The sequence below is a fragment of the Sceloporus occidentalis genome, unplaced genomic scaffold (genome assembly GCF_023333645.1).
Source record: "Sceloporus occidentalis isolate IW3139 unplaced genomic scaffold, rSceOcc1.0.p SCAF_347, whole genome shotgun sequence".
Classification (NCBI taxonomy): domain Eukaryota; kingdom Metazoa; phylum Chordata; class Lepidosauria; order Squamata; family Phrynosomatidae; genus Sceloporus; species Sceloporus occidentalis.
This window is the reverse complement of record NW_028317327.1, coordinates 484690-501305: the sequence shown is the minus strand read 5'-3', so window position 1 is coordinate 501305 and position 16616 is coordinate 484690. Positions and strand designations below refer to the sequence as shown.

The window sequence follows — 16616 nt, the reverse complement described above, 5'->3', positions numbered from 1 at the left end:
GAATAAACCGCATTACTCAATTGTTTTACATTTTTTGACGGCATCACCGAAGTGTCCGGAATCCGGAGTCGGCTTAAAACATAACTTGGTGGTGGCAGAGAATTACTGCTGGAGGGGGGGTGCTTGTGGGTTGTGGTGCATTTAAGGGTTAACTGAGTGAGCAAAGGGCTGGTATGGTTAACCCTTGAACACCCACACCTGATGTGTCCGGTTATCGATAGCTAGCCGTGACAGGGCTCTTTAAACGTTGTTGCTCTGGGCAGTTAACCCTTGGGGCTCTTGTCAGGTGTGTGTGTAAACGGCGCCACCTGCTGTCACGTGCGGGAACTGTGTTTCTAGACTGTGCTTTGGCTGAATTGCCTCCATTCACCAAAGAGATGGCAAATGAGGATCACAGTAAGGATCCAGTATGGGGTAAATGCTGCCTCTAGTCCCTCACACTTTAGACACCCTGGTGGTTATATCTGGAATTGCAATCAAGGCAAAATTCTCAAATCACAGCAGCTCAGGGGGCAGTTGCCCCCCCCATGTCACTACTCTCCTGGATGGGGGCACTTCCCCAGCTGGGAAAATCGGAACTTGCCAGCAGCCAGTCCAGGCAGGGCCACCAGGGGCCAGATGAATACGAATAATCATGGAATTTCATAGAGCGCATTCTTACACTCATTAATATATCGGAGATTAACAACATCATCACTTATTTCTTTTTGTTAGTGGATACATTCCACATCCTACCAGCAGAGCATGTCTGCAAAACATATCCGTGTCCCCGGCGGGCAGATCGGCCCCATCCGGCCCGTCAGGTCGACTGTTTTTTCATTAATCAGTCGTTGGTCTCGTCTTAGACTCAGGAGCCGTATGTCTATCCCATGCATGTTTAATCCCCTCACTGTATTACCCTCTACCACTTCTGCCGGGAGGCTATTTCACTTATCTACCACCCTCTCAGTAAAGTAAAACAGCCTCTATTTTTCCTTCCACATTTCTTCTCCTCTGGAAATATTCCTGGGGCACAGGGACACTTGGCACGTATGTATGTAGATTGGAAAGATGGATTAGTCAAACAGCATACCTGGGAACTCTCAGGGCCCCCCGAGTCTTTGGGTTTTTGCCCCAGTCTTGGGGTGACGGGGCAGATTCTCGGGTCACGCAGTCTGACTATTCCCCTCTCCCTGCTGGGATCGTATATAAGACTCCCGGTCAGTGTCTCCCTGCTTGAATGCAGGTGAATCCATTAAATGTTTCAAGATCAAAAGTCAAGGTTTCCATGACGACGGCTATTACAGCCATTTGGGTGACACATTTGGCGAATCACTGGATAGAATCTTCACGCCGAGCCATTAAAGGGTTAATATTCCGGGCGTCTCAGGGGCCGCTCGTTTAGGGGTCTTGAAGTTCATGCCTTTTACTGCAGCAACAGAGAAAAAGATTGTAAGCTCCTGTGCGCAGGGCCCTCCTCTCGTGTTGTTTCTGTAAGTCACCCTGTTCTGTTACGTCCCGTCTACCCTTTTGTACCGCGCTGCGGAGTATGACGGCGATATATAAAACAATAACAATAATAGTTGGGAAAGCGGCCTCTTCTTCGGGCGGCCCCTTTGACAGATGACACATTTAGTTTTTGCCCCACTAGGTGGCGCTCGCTGCCCTCGGTGTGCGTTCCTGGGGTGGGCGCCGGGCGGGGGCCTCGCAGGGCAGATTCTTCTTAAAATCATTCGAAATCCAGATGTTTTCCCCATTCTGCCTCCGTCTAACGTAACTTTGGGTAAATACCCCCCCCATCCTTTCCGCTGACCTTGTTGCCCCTGCTCTTTGTGTTCCAGAGCTTTGGGGGGGATCCCCGGTTCCCATCCACCTCCTGCCCCCCCCCCGCCCCTCCTGCCCCCCTGCCTCCCACACCCTGTTCCTGCCTCTCCTTTTTTCCAGCCTCCTGCGAGATGTTTGGAGAGACTTCACTTTGAGATCGGCCCCCGACGGACGAGAAACCCAAATCCCCGCAGAGGGAAGAGCCGCCGCCCCGCAGAGAAGGTTCTGTCCGAGAGAGCGAAGCGCGAAGATGTTCAGCTGGATGGGAAAGAACCAGAAGGAGAAGCAGAGCCCAGAAGTGATCCACACGGTGACCGAAGGACTCAAAGATCTCTACAAGAAGAAGCTGAAGCCGGTGGAGGATCTGTACCGGTTCCACGACTTCCACTCCCCGGCGCTGGAGGATGCCGACTTCGACAATAAGCCCATGGTGCTGGTGGTGGGCCAGTACTCCACCGGCAAGACCACCTTCATCAAGTACCTGCTGGAGCAGGACATCCCCGGCAGCCGCATCGGCCCGGAGCCCACCACCGACTCGTTCATCGCCGTCATGCACGGGGAGACGGAGGGGGTGACCCCGGGGAACGCGCTCATGGTGGATCCCAACAAACCCTTCCGGAAGCTCTCGCCCTTCGGGAACACCTTTCTCAACAGGTGGGTGTCGGGGGGGAGTCCGGGGCTGCCGGGGTTCTGCAGGGGGGATCTGGAGCTGCCGGGGGTGGGGTCCGGGGCTGCCAGTGGGGGGTCCGGGGCTGCCGGGGGTCTCCATCAGTATAACGGGAAGTTTGGGCAGCTAGGTACGGGCAGTTTTACTGGGATGGGGGGCAGATGGGGGGGCAGAGGGGGCAGTTCCTGCACAGCATATTCTATAATAGGGGTCATACTTATTGGCTGAGGTGGCTGCCCCCCCCCCTCGTTGGGGTACGGGGGTCACATCTCAGGGGGGCTATTAATGGGCTCTTCCTGGTATCACGGGATCCGGTGCTGTATTGTTAGCGTGTCCGTGTTTATGTTTGGCGGGGATTGTTTCCTGACACACGTATGTTCCCGAGCGCTTTATAAACAGTCCTGCCCCGGGGGGGGGGGGGCGCCTGGGGGGTATCTGCTGTTTATTCTGACAATTACCTGTCGCTGCTTCACAAATCGTTACCCCAGTATGCGGGTCTCGGGGGGGGGGGGGGCAGATTCCCAGGGGTTTTACCCCAGGCTCGGGATGAATGGCTATTAAAGGGTTAATATTTTGGGGTATCGGAGGACAGAGCTTAGGAGGGTCACCCATCATATAATCAAATGCCCCCCCCCATCTCTCCTGCACCCCCCCTTACACCAAACACCCTCAGCCGATCCACCCCTCTCATTCCAGCCATTTAACCCCTTCTCCCCCCCCCCCGCAGGTTTATGTGTGCCCATTTAACCCCTTCTCCCCCCCCGCAGGTTTATGTCTGCCCATTTAACCCCTTCTCTCCCCGCAGGTTTATGTCTGCCCATTTAACCCCTTCTCTCCCCCGCAGGTTTATGTCTGCCCATTTAACCCCTTCTCTCCCCGCAGGTTTATGTGTGCCCATTTAACCCCTTCTCTCCCCCGCAGGTTTATGTCTGCCCATTTAACCCCTTCTCTCCCCGCAGGTTTATGTCTGCCCATTTAACCCCTTCTCTCCCCGCAGGTTTATGTCTGCCCATTTAACCCCTTCTCTCCCCCGCAGGTTTATGTCTGCCCATTTAACCCCTTCTCTCCCCGCAGGTTTATGTCAGCCCATTTAACCCCTTCTCTCCCCCGCAGGTTTATGTCTGCCCATTTAACCCCTTCTCTCCCCGCAGGTTTATGTCAGCCCATTTAACCCCTTCTCTCCCCCGCAGGTTTATGTCTGCCCATTTAACCCCTTCTCTCCCCGCAGGTTTATGTCAGCCCATTTAACCCCTTCTCTCCCCGCAGGTTTATGTGTGCCCATCTGCCCAACAAAGTACTGGAAAGCATCAGTCTGATAGACACTCCGGGCATCCTGTCCGGCACCAAGCAGCGCGTGTGCAGAGGTGAGTCCAACACGCAACACGCCACACCACATACCATGCAACATGACATACTGAGCTTCTTCTGCCATCACACGCCTGTCAGCTCTTACCACCTTCATACAAATAAATGCACATGCGCAGAAACCTCCCGGCAGATCGGCCCCCGGCGGCCCCCGACTAGTCTGTAAACCTTAATCAGTCGTTGGTCTCGTCTTGGATTCAGGAGCTGTATGTCTATCCCATGCATGTTAAATACCCTCACTGTATTACCCTCTACCACCTCTGCTGGGAGGCTGTTCCACATATCTCCCACCCTCTCAGTAAAGTAAAACTTCCTTCCATCTCAGTCTCTGACTCTCTAGTGTTAGATTCTGGTCTCTTGTTGTAATTTTTATCCTCCTTTGAAATAAATTCCCTCCCTTTCTTTATTAACCCCTTTTTGGATTTAAATGTCTCCCTGCGTCTCTCTCTCCCCGTCTCTCTCTCTCCCCGTCTCTCTGTATGTGTGTGAAGGGGGCTTGGGTTGGTTCCATGTCTCTTTTGGACAGGCGGGGGTCCGGGCTGTCTCTCCCGGGGTGTGGAGCGCAGCAGGGTGCGTCTCGTATTGGCAGGATCCCGGATCCCGAGCGGTTGGCGGGTCGCCAGCTGTCGGGGTGGATTTGGGTTTTTTCTGGTTGTCTGTGATGGAGGTCGGGGGGTTTGGGGGTAAAATGTACGAAATCTGCTTCATTCTAACAAAAAAAACACAAGCTGGAAATGGTACTGAGCTGTCTCTCTCTGTATTGGGCTGTCTCTCTCTGTACTTGGCGGTCTCTCTGTATTGGGCTGTCTCTCTCTGTATTGGGCTGTCTCTCTCTGTACTTGGCGGTCTCTCTGTATTGAGCTGTCTCTCTCTGTATTGAGCTGTCTCTCTCTGTACTTGGCGGTCTCTCTGTATTGGGCTGTCTCTCTCTGTACTTGGCAGTCTCTCTGTATTGAGCTGTCTCTCTCTGTATTGAGCTGTCTCTCTCTGTATTGGGCTGTCTCTCTATGTACTTGGCAGTCTCTCTGTATTGAGCTGTCTCTCTCTGTACTTGGCGGTGTCTCTGTATTGGGCTGTCTCTCTCTGTACTTGGCGGTCTCTCTGTATTGAGCTGTCTCTCTCTGTATTGGGCTGTCTCTCTCTCTACTTGGCAGTCTCTCTGTATTGAGCTGTCTCTCTCTGTATTGAGCTGTCTCTCTGTATTGAGCTGTCTCTCTCTGTACTTGGCGGTCTCTTTGTATTGAGCGGTCTCTCTGTATTGGGCTGTCTCTCTCTGTATTGGGCTGTCTCTCTGTATTGAGCTGTCTCTCTCTATATTGAGCTGTCTCTCTGTATTGGGCTGTCTCTCTCTATATTGAGCTGTCTCTCTGTATTGGGCTGTCTCTCTCTCTCTGTACTTGGCAGTCTCTCTGTATTGAGCTGTCTCTCTCTGTATTGAGCTGTCTCTCTCTGTATTGAGCTGTCTCTCTCTGTACTTGGCGGTCTCTTTGTATTGAGCGGTCTCTCTGTACTTGGCGGTCTCTTTGGATTGAGCGGTCTCTCTGTATTGAGCGGTCTCTCTGTATTGGGCTGTCTCTCTCTGTATTGGGCTGTCTCTCTCTGTACTTGGCGGTCTCTTTGTATTGGGCTGTTGCTTGGATACCCCAGTAAACAGCCCCCCTCCTCCCTCTAATTTTAATGTTATTTTAATATTTTTCCGCCCCGAAGCTCCACGTCTGTGAGATCCCCGGCCTCCTAATTTGAGGAATTTCTGGATTGACAGCCCCAAGGCTAGGGGTGGGGGTAAAGGGGCAGGTTAGGGGTGGGGGTATAAGGGCAGGAAAGGGGAGGGGGGAGAGGGGCAGGTAAGGGGTGCGGGGTATAGGGGCAGGTTAGGGGTGGGGGGAGAGGGGCAGGTAAGGGGTGCGGGGTATAGGGGCAGGTTAGGGGTGTCGGGAGAGGGGCAGGTAAGGGGTGCGGGGTATAGGGGCAGGTTAGGGGTGGGGGGAGAGGGGCAGGTTAGGGGTGGGGGGTAAAGGGGCAGGTTAGGGGTGGGGGTAAAGGGGCAGGTTAGGGGTGGGGGTATAGAGGCAGGTTAGGGGTGCGGGGAGAGGGGCAGGTTAGGGGTGGGGGGAGAGGGGCAGGTTAGGGGTGGGGGGAGAGGGACAGGTTAGGGGTGGGGGAGAGGGGCAGCTTAGGGGTGGGGGGAGAGGGGCAGGTTAGGGGTGGGGGTAAAGGGGCAGGTTAGGGGGGGGAGAGGGGCAGGTTAGGGGTGCGGGGAGAGGGGCAGGTTAGGGGTGGGGGACAGGGGCATTTTAGGGGTGGGGTAAAGGGGCAGGTTAGGGGTGGGGGAGAGGGGCAGGTTAGGGGTGCAGGGGGAGGGGCAGGTTAGGGGTGGGGGAGAGGGTCAGGTTAGGGGTGGGGGGAGAGGGGCAGGTTATGGGTGCGGGGGGAGGGGCAGGTTAGGGGGTATATAATACCCCGGAGGTTCTCCCCACCCCCCCAGCGCTGTTTTTCTCATTAGTCTCCAGAACAATCAGCTCGGCTTCCATTGTGTTCCTGAGATCTCCACTTCCTGCCGACTAATTACCCCAAACACCCCCCCCCCCCCGGGCCACAAACACACGGAAATGTGTGTTTGTGGCCCGGTGCGGTGGATGCATGGAGCAGCCGCCCAGTAAAAGAGTGCAGTTTACTTCACAGGAGCTTTTAATGGTTCAACCCCCAGTGCTCCTGATGCCAAATCCCCAAAAAAGAGACGTCTCGGGGGGATTCGCTCTGGCGCGGGGGGGGGGTGTTTGGGGTTGTTGCCTGCCGAGGAACCGGGGCGTGGGAAGGAGTGAATTCTCACCTTATCTTACCCGCCATGACAGGGGCAGAAACTCGGGGGGAGGTAAAAGGACCCCCTGTTCACTCCGGCCCCATAATACCATCTCACTGATTTATCTATACATTATACAGGGGCCGGTCACTGATTTATCTATACATTATACAGGGGCCAGGTCACTGATTTATCTATACATTATACAGGGGCCGGTCACTGATTTATCTATACATTGTACAGGGGGCCCCAGGGTAGATAAATACAGAGAGATGGGGCCTGTTTTCGCCGCGTTATAGAGCCCATGTTGACAGATTCAGGGAGTGTACTGGAGATCATAGGGTTAAAGCCCGGGTGCCATGTGGGGTGCGGATCGTGTTCCTTTTTGCCCATGACCTTTTGCCCCTTTGCCCCTCGGCAGGGTACGAGTTCCCCGCGGTGCTCCAGTGGTTCGCGGAGCGCGTGGACCGGATCATTCTCCTGTTCGATGCCCACAAGCTGGAGATCTCCGACGAGTTCTCCGAGGCCATCCGGGCCCTGAGCGGCAACGAGGACAAGATCCGCGTGGTCCTCAACAAGGCGGACATGGTGGAGACGCAGCAGCTGATGAGGGTGTACGGGGCCCTCATGTGGTCTTTGGGCAAAGTGTTTAACACCCCTGAGGTTCTGAGGGTCTACATCGGCTCCTTCTGGGCGGAGCCTCTAATGATCTCCGACAACCGGCGGCTCTTCGAGTTGGAGGAGCAGGATCTGTTCCAAGACATCCAGAACCTGCCCAGAAATGCAGCCCTGCGCAAGCTCAACGACCTCGTCAAGCGGGCCCGCCTGGTCAGGGTAAGCAGAACGGGATATAGGGGGGTATAAGGGATAACTGGGGGGGGCAGAGTGGCATATAGGGGGTATAAGGGATAACTGGGGGGCAGAGTGGCATATAGGGGGTATAAGGGATAACTGGGGGGGCAGAGTGGCATATAGGGGGTATAAGGGATAACTGGGGGGCAGAGTGGCATATAGGGGGTATAAGGGATAACTGGAGGGGGGCAGAGTGGCATATAGGGGGTATAAGGGATAACTGGGGGGGCAGAGTGGCATATAGGGGGGTATAAGGGATAACTGGGGGGGCAGAGTGGCATATAGGGGGTATAAGAGATAACTGGGGGGCAGAGTGGCATATAGGGGGTATAAGGGATAACTGGGGGGCAGAGTGGCATATAGGGGGTATAAGGGATAACTGGGGGGCAGAGTGGCATATAGGGGGTATAAGGGATAACTGGGGGGCAGAGTGGCATATAAGGGGTATAAGGGATAACTGGGGGGCAGAGTGGCATATAGGGGGGTATAATATTAATATTTACTAATAGGGTCGTGTTATAATCAAGCAAATACGGTATTACGCGGTTGGGGGGTCGGACCCTGTATTACACAGTGGGGGGGTGGTACCCATGCACGGTGCCCGGGACTGGGGGTTTGGGGGGCCGGGAGGGGCCGGGATCTGCATTTACTCCTCGGACTGATTTCTGGCAGCCAGGATGGGAAAATGGAACGTGAAAGAAGCCAACGCATTCCTGAACGGTTACTCACCGGAGAGAGAGACAGAGAGAGAGAGAGAGAGAGAGAGAGACGGAGAGAGACGGAGAGAGAGAGACGGAGAGCGAGAGATGGAGAGCGAGAGACGGAGAGCGAGAGACGGAGAGCGAGAGACGGAGAGCGAGAGACGGAGAGAGAGAGAGAGACGGAGAGAGAGGGAGAGAGAGACGGAGAGAGAGGGAGAGAGAGACGGAGAGAGAGAGAGACAGAGGGAGAGACAGAGAGGGAGATAGAGAGAGAGAGACAGAGAAAGAGATAGACAGAAAAAGAGAGGGAGAGAGAGACAGAGAGAGGGAGAGAGAGAGAGAGAGAGAGTAGGATAGAGATAGATGGGGGAGAGAGAAGGAATTGAGGGCAGAGAGAAAAGGACAGAGAGTGAGCACCATAGAGAGACAGAAGCTGGCAGTTACCCCGTAACAAGTTGCTATACGGGGTTAATGTAATGCTTTTACCCCGTGCCAGCTGTGGGGGGGTTAGTAAAATCTTTATGCCCCGGGGCTTGTAGTGTTCTTGGCACTCGCTCTTTTGGGGTAACTGCACCATGCGCTGCTTAGTTTTCTTTTATTTGGGTTTTGTACCATGCTGGGGCTATTTTTTTGGGGGGGCATCCTGTTTTTGGGGGGGCGCGTTTTTATGTAGGGCACTGTTTTTTGAGGGGGCGCTCCTTTCTTTGGGGGGGCATTTTGTTTTTTGGGGGGCCCCGAGCACATTGTCCTCTCTTCCTGCCACACTCCCCGGCGCTGCCGCCCAGAGGAGGTCTCCTCACTGACTGTCTTTGCCCCCTTCCCGTCTTTTTACCCCTCTGCCCCGCTCTGTTTTCCTGCCGTTTAATCCGCATTCTCTCCCCTTGAGCTCCATTTACCCCATGCAATATTTACCCCCGACAGGGGCCGTTCCCATCAATCCCAGCCCTAAAGGGTAAAAGGTTTGGTGTCATTAAAGGTGTTATTATGTAAGGAGTCTCAGAGGAAGCCGGGGAGGAATTATTGACTTCCCCAGACGTGTTAGTTGCCCCGGCCCCCTCCCACTTGACCCTTCCTACTATTCTCTTATTGATGTTGAGGGTCTCAGGCGTCTTCTCCGCTCTCGAGACTTTTCCCGGTTTCCTCGGCAGGAAGCCAACTGAACACAAACAGTCAGCCGCGCCCCCCCACGGCCCCTCCACGGCCCCTCCCCAGCAGGAGATATAAACGTGGTCTCCCCACGGCCCCCATATCTACCGCAGGAGATATAAACGTGGGCCCTCCCCAGCAGGAGATTTAAACGTGGCCCCCCACGCCCCCCCACCGCAGAAGATATAAACGTGTCCCCCCACGGCCCCCCCACCGCAGGAGATATAAACGTGGCCCCCCACGGCCCCCCCACCGCAGGAGATATAAACGTGTCCCCCCACGGCCCCCCCACCGCAGGAGATATAAACGTGTCCCCCCACGGCCCCCCCACCGCAGGAGATATAAACGTGGCCCCCACGGCCCCCCCACCGCAGGAGATATAAACGTGGCCCCCCACGGCCCCCCCACCGCAGGAGATATAAACGTGTCCCCCCACGGCCCCCCCACCGCAGGAGATATAAACGTGTCCCCCCACGGCCCCCCCACCGCAGGAGATATAAACGTGGCCCCCACGGCCCCCCCACCGCAGGAGATATAAACGTGTCCCCCCACGGCCCCCCCACCGCAGGAGATATAAACGTGTCCCCCCACGGCCCCCCCACCGCAGGAGATATAAACGTGGTCCCCCACCGCAGGAGATATAAACGTGGCCCCCCACGGCCCCCCCACCGCAGGAGATATAAATGTGGCCCCCCACGGCCCCCCCCACCGCAGGAGATATAAACGTGGCCCCCCACCGCAGGAGATATAAACGTGGCCCCCCACCGCAGGAGATATAAACGTGGCCCCCCACCGCAGGAGATATAGACGCTCCTCTGACGCTGATTCTCTTCGTTTATTTTCAGATTTTTAAATATTTCAAGCGTTTCTTTACATTAAACTCCAAGGATTTATCTGCCGACTCAGCGCAGATACAGAGATTTTTCTACCCCAGTCGTGGTTTTTGCCCCATAATATAACGTTCTCGCTCTGTTATCTGAACCCGATCTACTAAACAAACCCCCCGACTCCTTCTCAAACTGCCTGTGGGGAGCAATAGAATGGCTCAGTCTTAATCACACAGCCAGACTCTCTGACTAATGAAAGTTTATGGAGGAACGGACTTCATTAGCACCGCCATAAAGCGTCAGCTCGGTGTGGTGTTTGAGCCGGGAGAAGCACTGGGGGTAATTATAGATTTCTCTGTGGTCGTAGGCAGGGCCGGCCTTAGGGGTGTGCGACCTGTGCGACCGCACAGGGGGCCATGGTAGCAGGGGCGCCTGCCCGGGACTTAAATTAAAACATCGTTTTTTTGTTGTTTTTTTTTAAACTTTATTTAACATCATTCATGTTAAATAAACGTAAAAAAACCAAAAACCGATGCTTTAATCTAAGTCCCGGGCAGGGGGGCCGAGCGGTCGCTCGTGAAGTTCTCAGCAGCCGCTCGGCGCCCCTCACTCTCCGTGACTCCGTCGCGGGGCCGGCATCTCGTGTTAATGAAATGTCGGCACCGCGGCAGAGCGAGAAGACGGATGCCTCCCGCTCTCACCGCAGGACTCCGGCAACAAGGTAAGTGGGGGGGGGTAGTTTGAAGGGGCAGAGGAGGGGGTGTAGTTTGAAAGGGCAGAGGGGGGTGTAGTTTGAAGGGGCAGAGGGGGGGTGTAGTTTGAAGGGGCAGAGGGGGGGTGTAGTTTGAAGGGGCAGAGGGGGGTGTAGTTTTAAGGGGCAGGGGGGTGTAGTTTCAAGGGGCAGAGGGGGGGTAGTTTGAAGGGGCAGAGGGGAGGGGTAGTTTGAGGGGGTAGTTTGAAGGGGCAGGGGGGGTAGTTTCAAGGGGCAGAGGGGAGGGGTAGTTTGAAGAGGCAGAGGGGGGTAGTTTGAAGGGGCAGGGGGGGTAGTTTGAAGGGGCAGAGGGGGGGTAGTGAAGGGGGGGGCGCCAGAGGAGTAGTCCGCACAGGGCGCCACAACGCCTAAGGCCGGCTCTGGTCGTAGGATTTGCCATGTCTGGAGTAGTGCTTACAGGACTGCATTGACAGGCATAGATGTACTGTACGTGCAATTACTTTTGGCTGTGGCCGGGGTTCTGCTGGGGGTGACCCTGTGCCCTTTCTCCGCAGGTCCACGCGCACATCATCAGCTACCTGAAGAAAGAGATGCCGATGTTTCGGAAAGACAACAAGAAGAAGCAGCTGATTAACATGCTGCCCGTGATCTTCGCCAAGATCCAGCTGGAGCACCACATCTCCCCCGGAGACTTCCCCGACTGCGAGAAGATGCAGGTAAGCCCCTCCCCCCCATCCATCCCAATACTCTCAGATTAGGCCCTATAACATCTGGTGGATCCTCCATCATTAACCTCTTTACCCCTCCCCCACACACATAAATACCCCCATAATAATCCTTCCAACGTGTTGAGTTTGTGTATCTACCAACAGAAGCACCTGATGGTTCACGACTTCAAGAAGTTCCATTCCCTCAAGCCGCAGATGATCGAAGCCTTGGATGAGATGTTGACCGTTGACATCGCCAAGCTGATGCCTCTCCTGCGGCAGGAAGACCTGGATACTGTCGACAACTTGGTCCAAGGAGGAGCCTTCAACGGCACCCACAACGGTCCCTTCATTGAGGGGATTGACGGGGTCTACGAGGGTTTGGATGAGGATGAATGGGTGGTTACCAAAGACAAACCCAAGTACGATGAGATATTCTTCAACTTGGCCCCGGCTGACGGCAAACTGACCGGCACCAAAGCTAAAAACTGGATGGTAACCACCAAGCTGCCCAACTCGGTGCTGGGCAAGATCTGGAAGCTCTCTGACGTCGACCGCGACGGCATGCTGGATGATGAAGAGTTTGCCTTGGCCAGCCATTTGATTGAGGTCAAACTGGAAGGTCATGGGCTTCCCAGCGAGCTGCCGAGACATCTGGTCCCACCTTCCAAGAGAAGACAGAAAGGGTCTGCAGAGTAAAGCCACCAGCGAGCGGACAACACGGCCGTCTTCCTGCGCCCTGGCAAGTTGGATGTCGTTCCCACCGCCAGGTGAAGTTGTCAGGGACGTTCGAGACCAACCTTCCTGACGAAACCAAATTGCTTCAGATATTATATATATATATGTGTGCGTGCGCGTGCGTTTGCCTGAATATGAAGACACAGCTGGGTGACGGAGATCGCTTGGACCTCTGCCCTGAATCCCTGCTTCGCCAAGAGTCTTCGGCGAGAGCCGCTCCTCATCCACAGTAACCCTCACGCGTTTCGACATTGTTGAGACTTTATATGCATCCAAAGTCTTCTCTTCCTTCCATGAAACTTAAGCCGAGGATTAAGAACACGGAAAGTCAATGAAACCGGTTCCTACCACCTGCACCATCACGTGAGGGCCACAGGGTCCTGCCTCCCCTTCATGTTGTGTCCTGTATACCCCATCCTTACTCAGATCCGGTCATTTGGGGTCAATGTGGGCAAATCCAGGCATTTATTATCCTACTGCTGAGTTATAATTTAATGGAACCCCTTTCCTGCCCCGAGGGTGGATACTCTTCCGAGAGGCCCTCACCGTGACATATGACTACTATGTAAGCATCAGGTGCTTTAAACTAAGCGCGCTATCGTTATAGCATCACTAACCACGCTTATGTCATAGAGGACGTCCGCCTGCCCGTTCTGATTATCCAGCTCCGTGTGGAATCCACGGCGGCCAAGAGACCGAGGAACTCTAAAGAACGTCCGAAGGAGCATGTCTGCGCTTTAAAGAAGCAAGAGGTCAATGCTGATCCTCAACTTGTGTGACATCACGTGTGCGATCTGTATGTAACTAACACGCTCTGTGCTTAGACCCAAACATGCATGTCCTCCAAACCCAAACCATCTGTAGGTGAGACCTTTCCAGGGGGGGCTTCGCGGCTCCAGGTGGTTAATGGCTCCTCGGGAAAGACCATATAATCTAGGAAGAGACCATCCGAGGTCTGTCGGCCTCCACCCCACGTCCAGAGCCATGACGCTCCCAGAGATACCGGATACGATACGTGGGACACGCGTCCCGCTGCTTCTGGGGGGCTTATAGGCTCTGGTGTGGGGGGGTCCGCAGACACGGATTATTTGACCCTTGCAGCGCCGACAGAGGAAAAGGGCCAAGAGTGGTAATTCCAGAGGTCTTAGCAATAGGAAGGAAAGGTGGAAGAGCTTTAAAGGCGAGGGAAATGCCGGCGGGGGGGGGGGGGGGGGTTTATCTTAGATGATGGAAAAGGAGCAGGAAGGGAGAGGTGAGAGAGACGCTTATGGAGCGGCTGCGATGGGGGCCCCCTGGGCTACGAGGCCCCCCCTGCTGGAACCGACCTGATCGTAAATTCCACATTCTAGAAGGACTCGGTTCCAGGGACACTTTGCTTCTGGATTGTCGCATCCCGTTGAGTCGCTGCGCCCCACCGGATCCCTCTTATAAGATAGAGTGTTCCGGGGGGGGCGAGTCCAGGCACTGATTGGCCGATTCCGGCTTAAATTCTCCAAAGGGAAGTCTTGATAGGCGTTAGATGCCCCCCTCTTTATGTGGCGCGTCTCGAGTTGCCCCGGCGGTCCTTGGCACGGCCCTCCGCTAGCCTCGTACTTTAGTCCGGCAGGGGGCCGGTCTGGGTCGGCTCGCTGGTTTAGGATGGTTGGGTTTGGAGGAAATGATCTAGAACCGGAGGGCATGGTGCGAGGGCCCCCGATTAAGAGGTAGTGGTTGCTTGTCACGGGGCTCCGGTTGGGGGCTCCGGCCAGCAGCCCCCTCTCTCGTATGTTCTAGGCGTGTATCCTGGCCGTCCCGTGTGCAGCGGGCAGAGCGAGCGCTTCTATGTATCACCGCGTATTCACTATGGCTACAAAGCGTCCGATGGGAACGTGTACTCTATCACTCCCGTGCAATAAACGGCATTTACCGACCACCTCTGCTGTGTCTCCTGTCCGTGTTCTTGCGGGAACGAGGTTATATTTACTGGGTATTAATAGCGCTCTGGTCCCCGGAACCTGTAATTCCAGCCCGCGAAAACATGCGAGGAATCCGGAATCTGCGCCAGGAACCCGGAATAAAATATAAACGGGGATCTTTCCGGAAACTTCCAACACGGGCGGACAGTCTGCCGATTCATAGCTAAATATATTGGGGTCTCTGCCGGGCGGCCCACAGATTTCTGTGGATTTAGGTTTTTTAGTTAATTTGGAATAAATGAAGATTAAAAGTCAAAAATCTATTAGAAACGCTAGAAAGTTTGGCCGCTACCACCTCCGCTGGGAGGCTGTTCCACTTATCTACCATTCAGTCTTATCTACCTCAGCAATCAGGCAGCACATATCTTTACCTAGTTTTATTTTAGGCAATAATCCAGTTTATGGAACACGCAGCAGAATGTGGCCCCGAGTCCTGCGCCGGTCCCGTTATACTGTATGTATCCCTGATTCTATTAACCTGTTAGTAACCGCAGAGTGAAATTGGCTGCTCCCCTCCCCCACATAGAAAGGCTTAGCAGGCACAGGTCACGGCGGTCTCTCCGTCACCTGACGCACAGTCAGTGCTAGTTAGGAGAACAATGTCTCCTGTTGGGCTGGGGAGCGGTTGCCGGGACTGAGAGACCCTTCACAGGGGCAGATTCACTTTTTCCACCCAAACATTTTTTCCGCCCCAGGTTACGTTATGTTGGCTCACGGATTCCACGGAGACAGAAGAAAATATTCCGGGAATGTTCGGAAAATCTGAGCTAAAAACACGGATTATAGTAACGGGGGGCCGGGGGTAAGAAGCTGTCAGCAGGGGGGGCGGCAGGGGGTATGAAGCTGGCGGCAGGGAGGGGCGGCAGGGGGTATGAAGCCGTCTGCAGGGGGGGCGGCAGGGGGTATGAAGCTGGCGGCAGGGAGGGGCGGCAGGGGGTATGAAGCCGTCCGCAGGGGGGGCGGCAGGGGGTATGAAACTGGCGGCAGGGAGGGGCGGCAGGGGGTATGAAGCCGTCCGCAGGGGGGGCGGCAGGGGGTATGAAGCTGTCGGCAGGGGGGGCGGCAGGGGGTATGAAGCTGTCCGCAGGGGGGGCGGCAGGGGGTATGAAGCTGTCGGCAGGGAGGGGCGGCAGGGGGTATGAAGCCGTCCGCAGGGGGGGGTCGTGTTTCGGGTTATGGAGTATTTAGGGGTGAGCTGGTAAACGGGTGCAGAGCTGTCAGCGGAGCAGGGCGGTCACGGATATGGGGTGGTTGTGGGGGCAGTGCTGTCAGGTGGGGGGCAGTTGGGGGCAGTGCTGTCAGGTGGGGGGCAGTGCTGTCAGGTGGGGGGCAGTTGGCGCGTTGGGTTCGGCCCTCGGTGGCCCCCGAGCCCCCCCCCCGTGTTACCCGCAGCTCGCAGATAGAAAGCAAAATGTTAGGAATTTGACAGATTGCAGCAGAATGGCAGGAATTTGCCCCGGACTTCAGGCTCTTGGCATGTAATGCTGGATGAGGGGGGCACCCCGTCCGCCACGGATTCCTCGCGTCAGAAAAAGTACGTCGGGTCGGGAGGTCGCCGGAGATTACGGGTGTGAGCGGGGGAGGATGGGGCAACACCGGGGCATCACCAGGGTAACAACGGGGCAACACCGGGGTAACGACAAGGCATCACTGGTGTAACAGGGCTTCACCGGGGTAACGGGGCATCACCGGGGTAACGGGGCATCACAGGGAGCATTACAAGGGCTGTGGTGCTTCACAGGGGTGGTCAGGGTGGTTTCCAGGAGAGGTATTTAAATTGGTTTTCTGGAGCAGTGGGAGGGGTTACTGGAATCATAGTAGTAGTAGAAGCCGCGCTCGCCGACCGGCTGCAGCTTCCCTCCTAAATGTTCCTGAGGGACTGTAATAAATCTCCCCGGGGAAGCCTGTTTATTCCGGGCTTTTCTCAGGGATGGGGATAAATCAGACGTGGCCCCGGAGTGACCCCGCGTGCCCGGCCGGTGCCCCCTTTGGAGGGTATTTCCAGATCCAGAGAGGAATTTGCCCGGCGGGGGCCACACAGACCCCCTCGCTCTATACAAAGAAAATACGTCTTATTAACCCTTTCAATCCCTACACTGCAAACACCCCCCCCCCCGGCCTTATCGCAGGTCGGTAACCATGGAAACGCCTGTAAATAAGCCACAACAACCTGCCGGGGGAAGGTTCTCCTGGTGATGTCACTCATCTGATGACATCACCGAGGGGCTTCCTACAGTCCCTCCATGGGGGGTCAGGGAGATCCTGAAGCGCCTCTGTGGCCGGGGAGCATGGAGCGCCGGCTCCCTCTGCTGGTGGGAGATGGTACTGCGTGCCGGGTTCCAC

The 16616-nt window shown here is 55.4% G+C and overlaps 1 protein-coding gene across 1 annotated transcript; it reads left to right on the top strand.

Moving 5' to 3' along the window:
* The first annotated feature begins 2053 nt into the window (after positions 1-2053).
* LOC149274113 (EH domain-containing protein 2-like) lies at positions 2054-12279 on the top strand. Its single transcript, XM_089505815.1, has 5 exons — positions 2054-2457; positions 3737-3834; positions 7057-7469; positions 11428-11589; positions 11746-12279. Exons 1-5 carry the CDS (start codon positions 2054-2056, stop codon positions 12277-12279), a joined length of 1611 nt encoding a protein of 536 aa, XP_089361941.1.
* Positions 12280-16616: the final 4337 nt, after the last annotated feature.